Source organism: Acipenser ruthenus, chromosome 29 (assembly GCF_902713425.1).
Source record: "Acipenser ruthenus chromosome 29, fAciRut3.2 maternal haplotype, whole genome shotgun sequence".
In the NCBI taxonomy this organism is placed as follows: Eukaryota; Metazoa; Chordata; class Actinopteri; order Acipenseriformes; family Acipenseridae; genus Acipenser; species Acipenser ruthenus.
In genome coordinates, this window is record NC_081217.1 from 7,648,767 (window position 1) to 7,670,128 (window position 21,362).

At 37.9% G+C, this 21,362-nt stretch overlaps 2 protein-coding genes across 3 annotated transcripts; one reads left to right on the top strand and one right to left on the bottom strand.

Annotated features, from left to right (window-relative positions):
• The first annotated feature begins 470 nt into the window (after positions 1-470).
• LOC117963918 (neuronal acetylcholine receptor subunit alpha-4-like) lies at positions 471-10,586 on the top strand. Of its 2 annotated transcripts, none has more exons than XM_059004064.1 (6): positions 471-1,096; positions 5,632-5,799; positions 6,144-6,188; positions 6,869-6,978; positions 7,502-8,894; positions 9,982-10,586. In XM_059004064.1, exons 2-6 carry the CDS (start codon positions 5,659-5,661, stop codon positions 10,105-10,107), a joined length of 1,815 nt encoding a protein of 604 aa, XP_058860047.1. In that variant the 5' UTR covers positions 471-1,096; positions 5,632-5,658; the 3' UTR covers positions 10,108-10,586. The 2 variants fall into 2 exon arrangements, with proteins under 2 accessions (XP_058860047.1, XP_058860046.1); XM_059004063.1 differs by having other exon boundaries at positions 5,648-5,799.
• Positions 10,587-14,803: 4,217 nt separating this feature from the next.
• On the bottom strand, positions 14,804-21,298 carry LOC117962613 (zinc finger CCCH-type with G patch domain-containing protein-like). Its single transcript, XM_034905760.2, has 7 exons — positions 21,213-21,298; positions 19,524-20,187; positions 19,302-19,435; positions 18,860-19,018; positions 18,237-18,368; positions 17,485-17,887; positions 14,804-16,783 (listed from the first exon to the last, which is right to left on the bottom strand). Exons 2-7 carry the CDS (start codon positions 20,150-20,152, stop codon positions 16,645-16,647), a joined length of 1,596 nt encoding a protein of 531 aa, XP_034761651.2. The 5' UTR covers positions 20,153-20,187; positions 21,213-21,298; the 3' UTR covers positions 14,804-16,644.
• Positions 21,299-21,362: the final 64 nt, after the last annotated feature.

Here is a 21,362-nt window from a genome sequence, read left to right on the forward strand (position 1 = left end):
ATTGTATTTTATATATATATATATATATATATATATATATATATATATATATATATATATATATATAAAAAAGAGACCAAAATAATATTATTTTATTGTTAGATTATTATAATATTATTATTATTAGTAGTAGTAGTAGTAGTAGTAGTAGTATTTAGTCATTTAGCAGACGCTTTTATCCAAAGCGATTTATAGAGACTTGGGGTGAACTATGCATCACACCTGCTGCTGCAGAGTCACTTACAATAGGACCTCGGTTTTACCTCTCATCCGAGTAAAACGCCTAAGAATTAAAGACAGACAAATAAAAAAAAAAGTCAAGATGCTTGTCATCTCAAACTGAATTTACCCTGCAGGCAGAAACCTCACCAGCATGCCTCCTGTTAGGTCCAATGCAAGTGGCATCAGTTCTGAATTCTTAGTGTGCCAGAGGGGATAGTTGACTCCTTCCACCCCCTCAGACAGCAGATGGACAGACCCACACAAGCAGCATTCCTTTACATACTCTGAAGTTACCTTCAAACAGCCAAGCGACGCATGCCTTAGCTTGAGAGCAAGCTCGAGCGCGCAGAAAAGAAGACGCAGGAGCGCAGAATAGAAAGTAATATCAGCAACTTCGTAAGCTAGCGGTTCAAAGGTCCTGAAAAGTGACAATAATAATAAGCATCTGAAGACTTGAACCAAGAGATAAATAAACAGAAAGCAGTAGTGCACTGGAGAGGTTACAGAAACAAGTGATGATGAAAGAAAAGAGTACGAAAGGTTGATTGACAACCGCGATTAAGGTGCACCAAAACATTGTAGCAGTGGGAATTCAATGCTGCTTTATTTTCCGCGAATTGACTCGTTCCCGAAGAGAGTTGAGGAAGAAATGAGAAAAAGAGATGAGAAGCAATCAGAAAAGAGAGACTATAACACGAGGAACAAATAAACAGCGAGTGAAAAAGAGGCGAGTAGAAGACAACTGATAGGGTAGTGCTGCTGAGAAAGTTGGGGGACTGAAGAGTCGTCAGATAGAAGCGCTGTTTTACTATGGGGCTCCTGATTCAAGCGCTTCGGTTGCTGGGCGTCTGCATGTCGATCCAGGTGCTGTCAGGTAAATGAGCATTTACTGCTTTATTGTTTTCTTTATGCACTTCCACACTTCCGTTGTCTTTATAAACGAGTCTCCCTGCCAACGCTAACAACGTGTCGCGCTTTCAGTGTCTGTTCATTTTAGCAGTAATCCATTTTCTTATACATTAGAGTATATTTTTTGGTGTGTATTTTACTATACGCTGTAATGCATATTTGGTAACAGTTGTGTTTTGTGGGTCAAATATATATTTTTCAAACAATTACAAAACAAGTATGTGTTTAAAATCAGTCGAATTTATGTTTATTTGCGTAGATTACATTTTAATTATTGTTTAATATTTCATAAATATTAGTGACAGGGGCAGCAGTGTGGAGTAGTGGTTAGGGCTCTGGACTCTTGACCGGAGGGTTGTGGGTTCAATCCCCAGTGGGGGACACTGCTGTTGTACCCTTGAGCAAGGTACTTCACCTAGATTGCTCCAGTAAAAACCCAACTGTATAAATGGGTAATTGTATGTAAAAATAATGTGATATCTGTATAATGTGAAATAATGTATAATGTGATATGTTGTAACAATTGTAAGTCGCCCTGGATAAGGGCGTCTGCTAAGAAATAAATAATAATAATAATAAATAACACATACAAATCACCTATATTAGTATTAGTAGTGATATTAGTATATTTAAGTATTATTATAAAGTGTTTAAAATTAACAAATTGATACTAGATACACTATACACGCTTGTCTCCTGTTTTGGATAAGTACAGAATAGTTATATTCGGTAGATTAGAAAACGCTTTCTGTAATACACGTTTATCAGTATATGTTTTCCTGACTTTGTTCATAGCTCTTCAGCTTTAGTATTGAGTCACTGTGCATTCCTTTACACCACATCAATGCATACACGACTGACAGAAAATACTGAAAATAGAACTAGATATAGCACTGTTATGATAATCAATAGACTATTTATGGCAAAAGTAGACGAGATGCAATCGCACAACATAAATCAACTAACACCTACACTCAATGAGAATACCTATTTGTAAAAAATGGGCACATTTCTTTTTATTCCTACTGCAATTGATTCTACAGCATGTAAAGGATTTTTCTAATTCTGTTGCATTTTTATGACTGAGACAATAAGAAAACAAATGGAACCTCTTAGGAAATGCTTTGCAAATTGAATAACTAGTTGTACCTCCTCTTAGGGCACTTGTACCTATTCACCTTTTTACTTTCCCGTTTGAATGGCTTTAAATCTTATGCACAAGTAGTAACAGACCTCTATAAATGTTGAACTACCCTAATATGATCTCAATATATAGTCAACGCTGCTTATAATCTTCGCTCAAAGGATCAATAGTTTAATGAATCTTTGCTGTTGGGGAAAGAGACTACAATACGCTAATCTGGCAGAGTTGATTGATATTATGTAAACATGTTGACCCTTGAGATTCAGTTGACCTGCCTGTGCATCACTTCAATGGGAATTAGCCATTTAAGGCACTTTCTGCTGTTTGTATTAAGTCATGTATTATTAATAAACCAATATTTATTAATAATACATGACATACCAAAACATGCTTCCTTATGTTGCCAAACATTCGATCTGCTTTTTCATGTACACCTCAATAACACACACACACACATATAATCACCATGTCACTGTCAAACATTCTACCATTTAGAGATGTCCTAAATGAAAATATGGAATGTTGGCAGTACATATTTGTGCTTTTATTCAGATGGTAGTCATTTAATACATTAGCTGTACATTTTGTAAAAGAAAGCAGTGAACTGGTCAGACTCTGGGCTACAGGTAAAATATCATGGGATTCAGGTTTACTAACAGGGAAATACAGCTGTATCTTATTTAACAGTGGAACTGAAGGCATATTTACAGACAACTGTGGGTACAATTTTACAATATCCATCCGATATGGAGCATGTGCTAATTTACTGCTGGTAAGCCTGTGGGAAGCTTTTGCCAGTGCTTTCATTGATTTGAAAGTTGTTCTAGATCGTTGTTTTAAAAAAAATCCTTTAAATAGTTCAAGCTTTTTGAATAGGGCTTAAAGTATAGTAGACTGTGTGACCTTGCTTACTTTTTCTCTAAAGAATCCTTGAATATATCAAGATGAACTGGCAACAGATCAGGGTTTTTTGTACTGCTTTTAACCCCAAGCAGTTTTGGAGATTTTATGAATTCCTAATGGACTCTTTATGTATCTAACAGCCTCAATTTGCTTAGGTAGGCATGTTTTGCTCTTTGTAGTTTCAGACAAGGTATTCACTTGCCAAAGGTATTTCTCATTGTGTATATACATGGCTCTTCTGTTAAAAAGAATGATGGTTATTACTAATGTGATAAACACTTACGTGATAAATCTTAAGTTTAATCAAACTTAATGGCACACACAGCATCAATTTATTACATGGTATTATCTGGTTGTAAGACGCTATTCAATAAAACATACAGAAACAGGAGGAAACTTTCCAAACATGCCACTGCTTAAACAAACATGCCAAAAAAGAAATGTTACCATTCGATAAGACTTTATTTTAAAAGACATACGTACTGCATCTCTGGAAAATATAAATGTCGCCATTCAACACTTACATTCTGATTTAATCCAGGCCTAGAGGGCTATGAAATAAACAGGAGCTTATCTGATATGGCTTTGGTACATGAACGTGGTTCTGAAGTAATGAGGCCAGGACAGTGATAAAGAAATGAAGACCTTACCCTGTCTGAATATCTGAAGCAGACAGCACTGGCTGCAGGTAAAACATTTTCCACACAACCTGCTAGCTATGTTTTGCCCACTGGCCTTATTTAATTTGGGTTGTACAACACATCTGTTATTGGACTATCCATCACTGTAATAGAACTAAAATAACAATGTCACTGCTGCTCATGAAAACCCGTCACAGCATCAGGGTTTCTCCCAACTTAGATTGTTTTTTTTTGTGAAGATTTTTTAAAGTAACGTCCTATTTAGTAAATCAGCTTCTACTTGAATTCTGTTATTTTAAAGGCATTCAGGTGTAGGGCTTTTAGCTGTGGTGACGACTCAAGGTCAGTTCAAAGCAATAACTTGAGTGGAGCTTGTAACAGATGGGACTCTTGTTCTATTATAGTGTGCTTTTAAAATGGAACTCTTAAACACCCAAATCTGTGCTGAAGTGTTCCTTGGTCCATACAAATAATATCAGGAAAAATTCCAAAGAAATTCATATTTTCTAAACGCATAAAAATATACGTTTGGAAATAAATTATATACCTTTAAATTATTGTACCACACTAGTTTTTTTTTAGCTTTGTATTTTATACTTAAATAGTGAACAGAAGCACACAGTTAAGATGCATTTTAAACTTTTACCTCAAAAGTACCTGTGACAGGATTGACCGAGGTTTGAGACTCAGAGACAGTTTGAAGTTCAAAATAAAGCTTTTTAATAAACAAAAATAATCAAATAAACCGGCACAAGGGCCAAACAAAAAGGTTTCAAAACACAAAATAGACACCAAACAAAACTTACAAAAATACAGCTTCCAGGCTGGGCATTGCCTTCACTGGTTTACCAAAAACTTACAAAAACAGCACGCACGACGCACGCACGCACGCGCACACACGCACACGCGCACACACACGCGCACGCGCACGCACGCGCGCACGCACGCACGCACGCACGCACGCACGCACGCACGCACACGCGCACACACACACACACACACACACACACACACACACACACACTCTTGCTTCTCCTTCTAGAACTCTCCTCAGCCAGGGCCTCTCCCCTGGCTTTTATCCCCTGTGGCTGGAGCCCAATTAATCAATAATTGCTGATTATTCAATTAGGGCTCCAGCCACATTCTCACATGTTTTCCTGGCAGAGAGGAATTTTAACCCCCTCCCTGCCTGTCCCAACCATGTTCATAAAGACAGGGCAGTCCCCCGTCACAGTACCATTATCTCAAAACCGAATATTTCAAACAGAAGCCTGCAGGTCGCTGGCAGATGTTATTAATAGGTCTATACCGTATTTATCAAAATTCATGTGCGGTGTGTTTAAAATAATAATATAAATAATGTACCGTACGGCATTTGATGGATGTTTTAGGTTCTATACAGAAGATTTTGCTTTGGATTATTTTAAAACAAAACTATGGTACAAAGATAAACTGATGGGTTTGGTACAAAACTAGACCATGTTCTTTTTATATAGCAGGTATAACTATTGAGTTGATTTGATCAACCTATACCCTGCTGGGATAAGCCACAGCTAGCTGTATTTAGAGCATTTTACAGTACCAGAGAATATACCTTGATTGCACCAACAGCTTCTTTTCAAAGGTGATCTTCAGATAACCAGGGATATGTGATTGATGCAGTTAAGGGTGATTCCCCAGTGCTGTAAAATACTCAAACTGTGGCTCAGCCCAAAAGGGTTTAAATTGATCTGATCAACCTCTAAGTGTGTTTATTGATTGTTAGGGGGGATTGCTTTCTTCTAGCAATTATTGGCAGTCTTTCTGTTACAGTTTTTTGTTCCTGCAGTGTGTAGCCATATGAGGACAAGAGCCCATGCAGAGGAGAGACTTCTGAAGACCCTCTTCACTGCTTATAACAAGCTGTCCCGGCCTGTAGCCAACATCTCTGATGTAGTGCTGGTCCGCTTCGGGCTGTCCATTGCCCAGCTCATTGATGTAGTAAGTATAGTAGCAATGCATTGCATAATAAAGTTTAAAAGAGTTTTGAGACTGAGATTCAGGGCTGTCAGGAGTAGACAGCATTTACCAGAACTCTAGAGTTGTGGAATGATCAATGTGTGCTCATCTTTTCTGTGATTGAAAACCTAAAAGAATTTCATTTCATATATTTAGATGTAACAAATGATTTAACTTTAGCAGTACAAGTTCACTGTATAATGACCATTTAAGGGTCGAAAAGAGGTGTTCATCATAGCTGGTTGATATAACATGGAAACAGCTGAAGTCATTCAAACGCCATTAAATGTGAGTTTTTTTTTTTTTTTGCTGTGTTGTTTCAACAGGATGAAAAGAACCAGATGATGACCACCAATGTCTGGGTGAAGCAGGCAAGTTTTCAGTGTTTTTATCTGTCTTTGCAGAGTCTTACTGCAGAGCTAATGGTAGATGTTTCAATGCTGTTACAGAACAGTAACAAAATGAAGGGTGAACACCACTGCAATACCAGCTTTCAGGTTTTTAAATTACTGCCAATACCTTTTCCCTTGAATTGTACACACACATACACACACACACACACACACACACACACACACACACACACACACAGTATAATGCTATTAGGTCCGAAGTGTAAGTGGTGTATCCTTGACGTTTCTTCAGCGGTCAGCGGTCGTTTCTTCAGTGGTCAGCTGTGAGTTAATTTATGGGCAGGGGTACCTCGAAAGACGAGGCCAAAGTGTTGTTTTGTCTAAGCTTTAATAAGTAATCTAGTGCATGAGTTTCCTGACTGAACTCTTATTCTCAACAAGTTGTGAATTAAACACATCGACTGAGTTGTTTTTTTTAACTTAGGAGGTGGCTGGTTTACAGTATCCCTCAATAAAAGGCTGGTCTATGGGGCTAAACCTTCAGAGATGTTTCAAAATGAAGCAAACATATTTGAAATTACTCATTGACCTAAGCAATTACTATTTGTTAGCAATTCTAATGTTCATTATTACATTGCATTTTCAACCTTGTTCAAATAAATGAGGGTCTTTTTCCGATGTTCCTCTGTTTCGTACAGGAATGGCATGATTACAAACTCCAATGGAACCCTCTTGAATATGAAAACGTGACTTCAATTCGAATTCCATCAGAGCTTATCTGGAGACCAGATATTGTCCTTTACAATAAGTAGGTTTAATTATTAACTATGCACTATACCCTTATATTAATATTTGTGTGTGTGTGTGTTGGACAGATGTCTGAGCATAATATCTTATTTCTTATTTAAAAAATGTATAATTCGGAATGACCTATAATCAGGCAGTTTTGAGTGCTGGAGTGCTACCAGGGTACTAGAATCAACGACAGTTTTCAAGTCCCTTTGGGTGTTTAATATCAGCCAGACAGATGGGGTCTCAGGATTGTATCACACACAGAAGCACCTGCAATTACACAGAGTCCATGGATACCTCTCTTTAGATAGCAAGGGTCAAGCTATTCCAAGTTAGAAAAGTACTTACTGGGATACCATTATAATACTATCAAGAAGAAAAATGAGCAGAACTATCACTAGACCATAGGCTTACCAGCAATGTCATCACAATAGATTTGGAACCACTACTGCACAGTGTACTTGACAGTTAGTACATAACCACTGCAGATCATCTGATGTGAGTAAACACTTTTTCATGGTTTTTGTTTCCACCCACAGTGCCGACGGGGACTTTGCAGTGACTCACCTCACCAAAGCTCATCTTTTTCACGATGGCAGAATCAAATGGATGCCCCCGGCTATCTACAAGAGCTCCTGCAGCATTGACGTCACCTTTTTCCCTTTCGATCAGCAGAACTGTACCATGAAGTTTGGCTCCTGGACTTACGACAAAGCTAAAATAGACCTGATCAGCATGGCAAACAACGTGGACCAATTGGATTTTTGGGAGAGTGGGGAATGGGTCATCATCAACGCAGTCGGGACGTACAACATAAAGAAATACGAATGCTGCGCGGAAATCTACCCCGACATTACATACTCCTTCATTATCAGGAGGCTTCCTCTGTTTTACACTATCAACTTGATCATCCCTTGCCTTCTAATCTCCTGCCTGACCGTGTTGGTCTTTTATCTCCCTTCTGAGTGTGGGGAAAAGATCACCCTTTGTATTTCAGTGCTTCTATCATTGACTGTGTTCCTCTTACTAATTACAGAGATAATTCCTTCCACGTCCCTTGTAATTCCCTTGATCGGAGAGTACTTGCTGTTCACTATGATATTTGTAACACTCTCAATTATTATCACCGTCTTTGTCCTGAATGTTCATCACCGCTCGCCCCGTACCCATACGATGCCAGACTGGGTACGGAGGATATTCCTAGATGTCATCCCCCGACTCTTGTTTATGAAAAGACCTGCACTGGTAAAGGAGAACTGTAAAAAACTAATTGAGTCACTGCATAAGAAAGCAAGCTCACCTACATTCTGGTCTGAGATTGGGGTTGATCAGAAACTCCCGACCACGCCTCTGGAGAGCCAAGAGAGTACCGATCCCTCCCCTACTTCTCCATTGTGCCATCCGTTAGAGGATACACCACCTAAACCCCAAATCCTCTGTAAGTCATCCTCAAGCCAATACTCTATTCTTCTCGAGGAACCTGGTCAAACAAGCCGTTCTCCCCCTCCAGCCTTGCATCACCATCTAAGCTTTGATGAGCCGCGTACTATCCCCAAGGGCAGATCATTCAGTGTCCAGTACACAAGTGGTGAAAGTGAGCTCCCTCAAACCACGACTCGATGCAGATCCAGAAGCATCCAGTACTGCTGCCTGCATGAGGAGTCCTCCCAAACCAATGGTCATTCCAGCAGTAAGTGCAGCCGGTCGCCATCATTCCAGCTTCCTCACCTCAAGGAGGAACCATTCACTCCCAATCCAAGCCAATGGAAATGCAAAAAGGTCCCAGAGACAGCAACTGCATCTGACAGGGTTTCAAAGGTCTTCAATGCCAAGGAGCAACATCTTCTGTTGATGTCCCCTTCCATGAAGCAAGCCATTGAGGGGGTGCAGTATGTTGCAGACCATCTGAGGGCAGAAGATGCTAACTTTTCTGTAAATATTTTTATTATTATTATTGTAGTTTAACATCCTTACAATGGATAAACGTTTATTGCATTCTTTCTGGGTATTCCCTGTATTGCCGGCCCCATCAAAATTGCATCAACCGATAGTTAAGAACTGGTGAGAATATGTTATCACACAGTAAAATAATTTCAGAAATATATCATTGTGTATATTATTATATATTCTGGCCTACACATATACACTGCCTGGCCCACTATTAGGACCTGTAGCTAATAGCATGTTGGGCAACTCCACAAGAAGCTGGAAGGTGTCTTGAGCAGTGCTTATACATTCAGTTATTTTTATTTTCTACCTAATTGGTGCAGAGAGGTAGGCAGAAGATCATGATCAATTAGATTGCAGTACAGGATTAACACATTCAGCATTATCACTGTATGTGTTTTAGTATAGTAATGCATTTTCTCAAATTCTGTGCTTTTATAAAGTACAATAATACATAAATGTGCATCTATGATATGTTTTGTTTTAATATCAATGTTTGTTCATGTATAAATAATACTGATAGCAGTGTGAAATGTGTAATTCCTTATGGATCCAGGCCTTTGGAGACATATAGCACATACACCGACACATACACAGTTATTAGTATAAAACAGTTCATTTTAAATGACTAATGGTTTAACATTTAAAAATTCTGAGAAATTCCATGTAGACCAAGAAAAAACAGCCCAAATTCAATTCAAAAGGGAATTTGCTCATTAAATGTTGTTAAAATTTGAGTCATTACGATAAAAGGTGTGAGTCTATATTGTAGACTGTACAATGTCTCAGCCATTAAGAAATCAAACAGTAACACATGTATTTGTCAAAAATCCAGTACATATTACGTTGTGTGCAGAGGTCATCTTGTGCATAAAACACAATTCTTTTTTGCTTTGTCTCTTATTATACATCACATAATACAGTGTGAGCCATAAAATCTCATCTTCACTTTGTGGTCCTATAATACCATTTGTGGAGCTGCAGTTTGTGTATTTTATAGCGATAGCTCCTCAGAATATTATAATATGCTTTGCCCTGTAATATTGCTGATTACACTGTTTCCCCACTGCAGGTAAAGGAAGACTGGAAGTATGTGGCTATGGTGATTGACAGGATCTTTCTCTGGGTGTTTATAATAGTTTGCATTTTAGGGACTGTTGGACTCTTCCTTCCTCCATGGCTGGCAGGAATGATCTAGCAGAGAGAGAGAGAGAGAGAGAGAGAGAGAGAGAGAGAGAGAGAGAGAGAGAGAGAGAGAGAGAATATTTTCAGATGTATTTTCAAGGATGCAATGTTCTGCAGGGCTATAGGAAACTTTAAGGGTGGAGGTTACAGAAAGAAAAAAGAATGCCAGAGGAGATATTTTTGGATTCCAAACAATGTGTAAATGTTTGTGAGATTGTAATAGAACATGTATAATATGCCATGTGTTACTTAGCTCTCTATATTGTATGTCAAAATGTATCGGTTATATCTATATGAAAAAAAAAACCAGACAAGACAATAATACTATCAATTCTGATTTAACAAAACATTATGGACACTGATCTTTAGCTAATCTGTATTGGCTAATCTAGATTCATGTCAGCAGCTCCAAAATAATAGAATTGCTACTTATATGTACTGAAGTTCTAAATGCAGTACTCTGGCAATGCTTTTATGAAAAATATATATATATATATATATATATATATATATATATATATATATATATATACTGTATATGTGTGTGTGTGTGTGTGTGTGTGTGTGTGTGTGTGTGTGTGTGTGTATATAATAACTTCTCTAACAGCCATGGGTAAGGTGTATAGTGTCCAAAGTACTTTTTTCCAGATTCGATATTAAGAGATACACCTTCAAGACGAATTCCCTTACAATTTTAGATGGCTGTAAATATAAGTACCTGAAATTAGCAGAGGATACATGAAGTAAAATGAATATTAATTAAATGAAAACATCCATTCCCCAGCATTGGGTAGCTGGATAAAGGCTTGATTACCTGCTTAATCATGTTTACTTATTTGAATTGAGCTTGAAACGTGGCCCTGTGATTTCTAACACTTTACAACTTACTAGGAGAATGCTCTATTTTTGTTTATGTGTTTATTTAGCTCAAGTGAAATGTCCAAGCTAGTTGTCAGCTATGCCAACAGCAAGCAGTCATCCTCTATTAACAAGTATTGTATTTGTTGGCTCATTCACTTTGTTTAATATGTCTGAGAATAAAAAAATATTATTAATGTAAAACCATAAACCAAGACCATGTGTAAGTTTACATTCCTTTATTAAAATATATTGCAGCCTAACCGTAGCATTGTTTTATTAATTTTGGAGTAGAATCTGTACAGAAACTTTATGAAATATTTAATTATTGTTATGTTTCGGCAGTGCTTATTTTCATAACAGTAGTCCTAAAATTTGATTGGCTCAGCAGCTGCGTGAAAAATCTCAACTATGCATTTCCAATATAGAAAGCTTTACCAGTTATAACTGCTGCTGGCTTGGTTTCACACAGACCGTGTCAAAACGTGTTAGAGGTTATAAGGACATGTGGCTTTTAAAAATGCCCACTGTCCTTTAAACTATTCATGTAAAAAATAAGAAGGTAAAAGTCAAATGGATTAATACTTGCTCACTGTGATAATACCTAAAATATACATTTTATTATAATCTAGTCATTTTACATTATCTTTTATTTTTTCGTAGCATATCTTCACTTTGTTCTTGACTGCTGTCCTTCTTCACTGCATAGCTGTAATTTAAAATGTTATTAACTAGTTTACTGACATGTAAGATCATTTTTCTGTAAACACCAGATCCCTGAGTCATAATATCATTAAAATGGGGTTAACTTGGTTTAGGTGTACTTTTACTACAGTAATGTTTAACAAATGAGACTTATTTATTAGATTATAAATTGTTGCTTTCTAACTATTAACTGAAAATGAACAAAATTAGTTAATAGGTTCATATACCAGTTGTTAACAGTTAACAGACTAAAAAAAAAAAAGTTCCTCTTAAAATGAAGCGTGACCTGTTTGGTTTTTCTAAAATGAACAACAATGAATTTCCCTTGAGGATAAATACTGGGATATATTCAGCAACACTGAGCAATACACATTATACTCCCCAAATGCTTATCTTGTATAGAAATAATCTTAATCAGATTCCAGGTGTATTAAATTCTACTGCAGAGATCTGCTGGTGGCTGAGACACTGTAAGCGAGACCTTCTCCAACTCCCAGCAATCAAACTTATTTCAGATCCTTCATTAAATACGATACCTCTATTGACTGTCGAACACTACAGGTCATCACATTTGGACACCTCTGCTAATAAGCTCAGCATCCCCCAAGGTTATACTTTTTCAGTATTTCAATATGAAATATCTTATTTTATCCGGGTCTGTGGTTAACAATAACACCAGCTTGCTGCTTCAGAGGGAGTTGCGGCTCTTAGTGTTTGAATGATTGCTAACCACTATAGGCAGGACATGCTTTCAATCAAGCCCACTATTCCTATGACAGTGATTCATGTTATATCAATCAAAACACATTTCTATTCTGTCTGTGTGAAAAAATAAATAATGGAAGCCCTGGATTGGTTGACTGTAACTGTTGATAAAAGAAATTAAAATACAACAGCACAGATATGGATTCTGCATTTTTTTTTTTTTTGGCTACAGTTCTGAAAACACAGAGATACACATTCAAACCTACGGGAAGCTGTCCGTTCAGAATGACCGACTATAAAAGCTGAACTATGTACAGATCTCTCCCAGTACTGACAGGCTATCAATTATTTATCACTTTACACAGAACGTTACTTTTATCAGAAGGCAAAGGCAGACTGCGAAGGCTCTCATCCAACACCACACAGCTGCCGTGGTGCACACTGTGTAATCAAATGCACGGGTCCCAGATGAGAACACAAGCAGCTGTGAACTCAACAGAAGCAGTTCACAGCCTCGGGAGACTTCCTGCTTGATAACTGGATGGATTGTAGGTGCTTTGTTGTCAGTTGTTTGGGATACTGTGTGGATAAACAGCTCTTTCCATTCCATTCCATTTATGAAATAAGTACCAGTACTGCTGGGTAGTTTTGTGTATTGGACCGATATACCCAACAAAGCAGGGCTGATAAAATGTGAAAAAAAAAACAGTGTGGTAATTATATATATATGATCTCTTATGCTTATATGCCAGAGAGAGAGAGAGAATCAATTGGATTATAGTTATCTCCATATTAATCTCTTAAGCATCTTAAAATGATTACGTTTGTAGTGACCAACAAAACCGATTGGATTAAAATTTTAATTTAAAGCATTCTTTGATTGTAAATCTAATTATGTAATCAATATTAACTTTCTATGGGTTTAGGAGACACTGCAATAAAATTACAACATGCAAGCAAAATGCTTTTAGAAGTGCATTATTTACTTATTTCTAGCTTTGTGAAACCAATAACAATACCAGTCCTCTGAGGAATACTCTTTCAGATTCTTTGATGTGGAAAAAATCTAAGGAGACAGCAGCTTACTGTGCGAGTACGAACCAGATTCAGATGTATTTTGTTGTTCTTAATTTTATCCCTCTCCACTTCTTTATATAACCCCTTATACACAATGGGTTTAGGACAGTAGGCACTGTAGGCCCTATTCACTGTTTTTGGAATATTTTGTTCAGGGCTAAATTTTGATGAATTTAATCAAGTTTGCTGTTCACGAAACCAAATTGATTTCATTGTTAAGCAGGGGTGAGCACACATTTTATGTCCTGAATAGCAAGACTAGGTACCAAGCAAATTATGGTCCTGTCAAAGAATCAAAGGGTTTACAAAGAGTTTTTTTTTTTTGTTTTTTTTTTTAATCATTCAACATAACATAGTCCTATTCTCAAATAGCTATGCTTCAATGTACATTAGCTAAAATTGAGCAAGCACACCATTACTAGAGGTTATTGTTGTTTCAAGTATAACTGTCAGTAAAAAAATCAGGACCAGATGCGGACCACATGATTACCAGTCATTTGACGCACACACTTTGATATTAATATTAATGATTCGCCAAAGGGAGAGAGCAGTTGTTTAGGAATCCAAAGCCTCCTTTCTCTATTATCTCCACATTTAGAAGATGGTGTCATGTTTGAGGTTTAAATCTTATGATTAAAATGTGTTCTTATAGCTTAAAGGAAATGACTTATTAATTGTTTTAAATCAAGTGAAGCTAATATAATGCACCAAAGAATTGAGAAAATGTAAAAGCTGCATATGCACATAGGCTTGATGTTACCCTTGTTTGGAGCAGAACCTCAAGACCCTAAAGCTATGGCACTCGTTTGAGTATCTTTCAGTCCAGGACCTTGTCTTTAATTACTACGTAATGGTGGTTCAGAGTGCTGTCCTATCCAGGTCTTTAATTGGTTATTGAACCTATGATATTTGCTTAATTTAAAAAGACAACAATATATTGCAAATACATAAATAAGACAGGGACATTTACAGCATTGGTAAAAATGACACCTAAGATCCAATTTCAAGATTTAACTGTTTTATGTTTCCCTGTTCTGTTTTGTAAAAGTTAATCAGCACTGTGACTCAACCATAATTGCTGACTTCTGATTTGTGTTACAGTCCGAGGAACAGAGGCACAAGGAGCTTGATTTACTTTCAAAACTAACTGATAGCAATTACAATGTACTGCAGAGGGGAATCCATTGTATAGTTATTTCTTCTATATATTGTAGCAGACAAGCCCAGGACTGGGAACAAACAGAATGTTAATAGATCTACAGTTGTGGAGCTGACACTGGGTGTTTGCAATGAAATTCACAAGAAGTTGCATTGATCTGATACCTTTAACAAACAGACAGAGGGAATGGTGTCAAGGCATGGTCTTTGCTAGATCAAGTAATATTTATTAAGCATTTCAATGCTGCACATATTCACATAACATCTACAGCATCTTAAAAGAATATGAATTACAAATGTACAGAATTTTGGAAAAAAATAAACAACTCTGTATTAAAACGACTTAAATCAGTGTCAAATTATAGAAGAGGCTTATGCTGATGTAAGGTCTAAGGCTGGTGACAATTCATAAGTCTCTTCGCACAAACTGTATATTGAAATACAAGTGTCTTCAGACCATCAGTTGTATGTCGGAGAACCTTATCCAATCAAAAAGCCCAAGGCAGCACCAACAGGCAATCACATGACTTTCAAAACTTTAACACAGTCTATATTAACAGTTATTGTAATAAAATGACACACCTAGCTTTATCCCGAATCAGTGTTCTGAAGAAACACACAGACAGGGGATGGCTGGAGTGTAGTCCCTCTCTCTTCCAGCACAAGCAGTAACAGGGCAGGGAGAATGGTGCTCTGTGCAGTTTTGTCAAATATTACAACTGTTTTGTCCTGACGTTTTCTTCAGGACTATAATACTGTAGTACATGTAACTACTAATGTTTTAGTGTCCTGTGCTGCTTTTATTATAAAAGTGCTCTTTTAATTGAAAGCAAAATTATTAACATATAGTTTCATTACGCATTTAAAATCTTTCCTTTCAATTAATAAAACTCAGAACCAACTCAACCACTCAAGATAACTGACAAGGTAAAACCTTTAATACATCCATTCATATACTATATTCTCACTTTCCTCTTCGTCTCTCAGTAGTATTGATCAAGGGGAGTGCTTGATCAAGGTGTGAAACAAGTTGAATAAACCTCATCCTCGTCAATACTCTTGCTTTCTAATTACATAAACCATTAAAAAATATACTTTTTAAGTTGGTGTCATATGGCTCTGGTACTGGATGAGACAGTTGCCTGACAGGCTGGTCTGAAACACAGAGTGAGCAGGCAGGGTGATGCTGAAGTTGGTCAGCTCCACTGCTCTGACTAGTCCATTGACTGGATAATGAAGCAAACCACAAAGCAAAGAACTGGACAGCTGGATCTATTCTCTTCTAGAAATGACCAGCCTGGCAGCAACACTGCACTGCAGTTATGAAAAACTAATAAGCTGAAAGAAACTTCAGTTTAATTTGTATCTAACACCACAAAGGAATAATAAAGTAATAGTGAAAGACACTTAATGGAATTCTATGAGTAGCATTGTGTTATGTTTCTTTTAGTATTACATATTCTAACACTGAGAATGTTTGTAGAAATGGCTGAACTACCAAGAAATGATATTTTAATGTAGAATTAAGAATAAGTATTCAACACAGGGCTATATAATGTAAGTGCAACAGAAAACACTGTAGAGATTTGAGTTTCGACATGTTTTCATGTTTAATAATATCATAAATACAACTGTACAGATTTCAAAAGACCACTTTCTCTAGATTTTATGACAATTTTGATTTAAAAAAGAAAAGAAGAAAAAAAGTTTCTGGATAAATATTGGTAATGCTTGTTACTTGTGGATGACTTCATTGTCCAAATTCAGTCATACATTTCCAATTGCTAAATAAAACCCAGATGTGTACATGCTCTCATGAGTAACGCACAGCACTATCCACAAGCAAAGAGTGTGGCATTCCAGAAAATGCAACAGTGAAACAACCAATTCTTTCAACATTTATACCTGCAGTACTATCTGTGGCAGACAGATTCCCAAGGATATCCAAAAACAAAAAATGTGGCGACAGACGGGAAATATGAAATACAGAGTATTGTCTGCCAAAGAAAAAAAAGTTCTGGCATTAAAAAAATAAAAAATACAGCAGTCAAAATGTGGTCATCTTCTTGTGTGTGTTCACTTTCCTCTGTTCGTTCTGAATACTGACCTCCTGAGCTTTGAACTGTTCCAGCTGCTTCCTGGCACTACACAGCTTCTCTTCCAAGCGAGTGGTCATTGCCTTATCCCTAAAACACAAGAATTGTCTTAGGTAAATGTGCAAACACTTCAATACATCCCAGTCACACTAGAGCTATCAAGAACTGCAAAAAACTAAATCAACATAACCTGCAAAGTCCACTGTATAAAAGTAACTTTGACATACACACAAGCAGGCAGGTGGCTCCATATACCCCAGCATGTGATATCATATTTTGTTCTAAAGAATGTCTTTAGCAAGTTTCAATACCACTGGAAAAGCAGTTCACTCTATATATGGTAAAATCTTTATATGTACAACTTTTTATTTCTCAAGCTATTAATGTGAAACCATTCAGATACATGAAAAACATGAAAAAAACGTCCAATCACTAACAAAAACGGAGGAAAATGAAGCCTCTATAAATTAGAAGACAATAAATGATTATGATTATGTTTTGGATCAAACTGACATTTAATGAGTACAATGATAGTGTAAAGCTGAGAAAACTCTCTAGCACCACTATGTGGATAAGCAGAGAATGACACATTCCATAGCAACCTTAGAAAAGCTATTCCAGCAACATGCATTCTGAACTTATTTGCACAAACAGGGATGGTAATAAGACTTCCTGTGCATAACAGTTTCAGCATGTCCAGATCGTAACCACAGGAAAGGCTGGAATGAACCAACTGCTATTCAAGGGGAGTCTTCTTTCCATCCCTGGAAAAAACTCTCAACCTTCCATACCTTCCAACATTCCGGGTAAGAGATTCCATTATGCGACTTATTTCCTTTTGTATCTGCTCAACTCTCTCTGTAGTTTGAAAGAGTCTGACATTGAGAGACCTGTTTGCGTTCTTCCCCCCCTGATAGCTCTCTTTACTGCTCTTCACAGCTGAAGGGGGCTCCGTCTGAGATCCACCGCGGTGTCCTCCCGCACCAAGCTTGTCATTTAAAAAGTCAAACACGTTCTGTTTAGGTTTCCGCTCTGTGGAAGCGCCGGGCCCATTTCTGCCTTTCCTCCTGCGTTTTCTTGGTTTTCCCTCCTTTTTCTTCTGTAAGAGTTCAGCACACTCGTCCAGGGATTTTCCTTTGGGTAGGACCACCGCCTGGACTGGCTCCACTCTCCCCTCAGCGTTTTTCCCTAAACCTGAAAAAGGTAAAATCCTGTTCAGTTACATATCCAGTGAGGTCCTGCTCCTGTCTTACTATAGAGAGTAGGACTGGAGCAAGAAGAGAAGATTTTGACAACGTCACACAATAGTCAGTGAATCAAACCCAGTAGGGGGCGCTGTAGTACAGTGAGGTGACTGAATCCCTTTTCACATTTGCATCTCTTACCAATGTAATGCTCCCTGTGGAATCCTCAGTGCGTATCGGCAACTTCACACAACCAGGACACAAACCTGCGCCCTCCTGACTGAATGTCTCAGCCTGTACACCTTGCAACCTTGCCTTTACGGGGTCGGGTACCCCTTGCCGTAGTTATTTTCACTTACCTTTCCCAAATTCATAGCCCATCTTCGCCATCAGTTTGGAGCCAAAGCCTCTAGTGTGAGCCTCCCAGCCTGCAAATCCTGAGCTACAGGAAGAGGTCAACCCCTCTGTCTCTGTGGATGGAGAATCTACCACTGGCAACAAAACAGCAGGAAAAAACACAATATTAATGCATTTCAGATGAGGGATGCATGAAAAAACAGCAGATTTGTATTTATTTTTTTAATACAGGCATAGGAATAAGGCTCCAATTGCATAGCAGGAGCTTAATCAGTTCCATCTGAGTTTATGAACTGTTGTACTTTGTCTTGGTTAACTAAGAATTGGTTAACTAAGAAGCACTCAGGGTAAAACCAAGCTGCAAAGCAATAGGTGGGCTACTATCACAAAATGTACAACTTTTAGACTACAAAAGTCCTTCATCAGTTGATAATGTACTTTTTGACCAAAATCTGCATCTGATGGCAAAAGACAAAGGAAGTCAAATGTAAAACACATAAGTTACAGTTATGGAAAGTATACAGATCTATGTTAATGCATGATCACAGTGGATCAGTGGCAGTGGTGAGGATGTTACTTAGGTATTCCAGTATTGACATGTAGAATTCATGTGGCTGTTTGTTACCTTTAGCATAGGCTGAATTCTCGCCCAGCTCCTCATTGTCTGAGTCCGATGAAGATTCCTCCTCTCTTCTCATTGGTGGGATTATACCATCCCCCTCCACCACTGCCTCCTTCAGCAGAAGTGAATTAAATTTGACAGTGTAGTAACCGCTGTCAATATCTGAGGGACAAAGAACAGTGAGTCATTTGTCATTTTTATTTCTAAGCAATGACTACATGAATCATTCATAAACATTTGGGAAGCTCTGAAATTGCACAAACAAGTACAAAAACATTATTTATTAATGCATTTAATATACTTTCCTGAAGAGTGTTTTTTTCAGAATGAATAGACAAGAGTTGCTTTAAACGTATAAACACAGGATTTAGTGCTTTAGTGGTAAGTATTGTATTCCCAAAGGTTTGGACTATTCAATTCTACTGTACTATTACAAACCAATGACCTGTAATTGTGGCTGGGTACCAGATGCTATCCTCATGTCTGGCTAAACAGGATGATCCCACTTCCAGAGAACTGAGGTCTGATTCCTGAAACTGACGAAGCTCAGACACCAATACCACCTCTCCATGGGAGAATCTGCACAAACATAAGCAAGAGCACACTTAAACACAACACAGGAGAGCATTTGAGTCTTAGTAATAGAACTTAAACAGTTTCTAAGTACCTGCAGTTCTCCATAAACCGACACTTATCTTCCAAGAAGAAAGGGCAAGGTTTCATAGATTTATGTGTTGGGTGGATGTACAAAACTCGGACCTGTGGATCGGCACCTTCAGAGTTTTCGACACCCACAACCATGGCATTGTGATATTCTAATGTTCCCCAGGAGGTGCGGTGGGGGGCGTGGACTTTTGTTCCACTCATCACATCTTCATCATCATCATCATCATCATCATAACCACCATCTTCCTCCTCCTCCCCATTCTGAAAATGATCTGGATTAGGCACCTGACTGGATTCAGTTATGTTTTTACTATTGGAATTAGCAGGTGAAGGTTCAGAAATAGCAGCACAAAAAGCAGCATACTCCTGGTCAGTGTCACCGGGCTCTGGTTCCTCTGCTTTGGGCTCCAGCTGTGAGGCCGACCCCCCTTCCAAACTAGCTAGCAGCTTGCTCTTCTTCACCGATACGAGGCTCGACTCTGTGAGCTCTATCAGCTGCAGTAAATCGTCTCTCAGTTTTAAGAGGTCCAGCTGTTGGGAGGGGTCCAGCCCAGCCCCCAATGCTGTTTCCACCTGCTGTAATTGGGCATTGTAAGTCTCAATGGCAGCCTCCAGGCTCCCTTCGTCCATTATGAAGGAAATGTTTGAACAGACCACCTCTAGACCTGTCAAAGAAGGAAAAGAGGAATTGCTGAATACTTCACCAACAGCCTACTTAGAATGGAATGCTAAGCTGAGGTCCTGACTATAGATTTCATGGCTCTTGTTCTGTATGCATTAAACCTGGTGTCCTGGACAAATCTCAATACAAAACAAACTCAGCATTGGCTAAATGGTCCGCTTGTTTGTATTGCGCTGTTGAAATAGGAAAACCTGCTGAAAATTGGGTAAACAGACCATCACAATTAAACACACCAGCACAAGTTGGTTGTGGTTCCAAATCATATGAGCAGACCTATCTTAAGTGAGAATTTTTTTAATTATTGATCATCAGCCACATAAGTTACCTAACTCCTAAAACTACCGGCATGCATCAAGATGTTTATTGCACTTAAATCAGCAATAAGTATGAACAACGACGGTGCGCAGGCTCTCACCCAGTAAGTAATAGATAACCATTGTGAATTTCATACTGGCCAGTAATAGCGTCAAATCAACTGATATAAGGTAAACATATCGTGTTATTTTGGGATATGAGTTTTTTACTTAACCCAGATTCAAAAAAAAGTTGGAGGTCAAGCCAATTTACAAATTGGATGTGAATATGACTGCTTGAAGTGGAAGGAAACCATTACTGTATTAAATAATCTCTCATGTTTGATACAAAATAAACTTCAGTACTGATTTAGAGTGTGTTTGAATACTGCACTACCCCGTCTGTCACAAGGGTTAATTGTGAGTGTTATTCTGAGGTATTGTAAAAGGGTGTTTTTACACTGCTGAGAACAAAAATGCCGTTCACGATCGCACTTTAATGAAAATCGTACAGACAACATTTTAAAATGTTGTTAATCACGGTGTACAGTTGTCTTGTTTTTCTTCGAGATACAAAGCTTTTTAAACGATCGACTACATCAACACTATGAGCCGACTACACGAGGGCAAAGGGTTCGATTTAGCAGGGGTTATTTATTTATTTATTTTCAAATATTCATTAAATTATACAGTAACAAAATAAACACGCGCTTACATTAACCGGCTACTCAGCGTCTGTCGCCATTGATGAATACCAGCGTCGGCTGCCTTAACCTTTCACCTATTCGACAAGAGACCCTGTGAGTCGCATTGAATGCTGGATAATGAGTTTCATTACAGCTATAAACCGAGCGTACAGTATGAC

Excerpts from the sequence above, each read along its gene's own strand:
- LOC117963918 (XM_059004063.1), top strand. The coding sequence starts at position 1,033 with ATGGGGCTCCTGATTCAAGCGCTTCGGTTGCTGGGCGTCTGCATGTCG. Across the intron at positions 1,097-5,647 it reads GTCGATCCAGGTGCTGTCAG|TGTGTAGCCATATGAGGACA; the intron begins GTAAATGAGCAT and ends TTGTTCCTGCAG. Across the intron at positions 5,800-6,143 it reads TTGCCCAGCTCATTGATGTA|GATGAAAAGAACCAGATGAT; the intron begins GTAAGTATAGTA and ends TTGTTTCAACAG.
- LOC117962613 (XM_034905760.2), bottom strand. The coding sequence starts at position 20,152 with ATGGACGAAGGGAGCCTGGAGGCTGCCATTGAGACTTACAATGCCCAA. Across the intron at positions 19,019-19,301 it reads GTACCCAGCCACAATTACAG|ATATTGACAGCGGTTACTAC; the intron begins GTCATTGGTTTG and ends TTTGTCCCTCAG. Across the intron at positions 16,784-17,484 it reads CTTACCCGGAATGTTGGAAG|GGATAAGGCAATGACCACTC; the intron begins GTATGGAAGGTT and ends CTTGTGTTTTAG.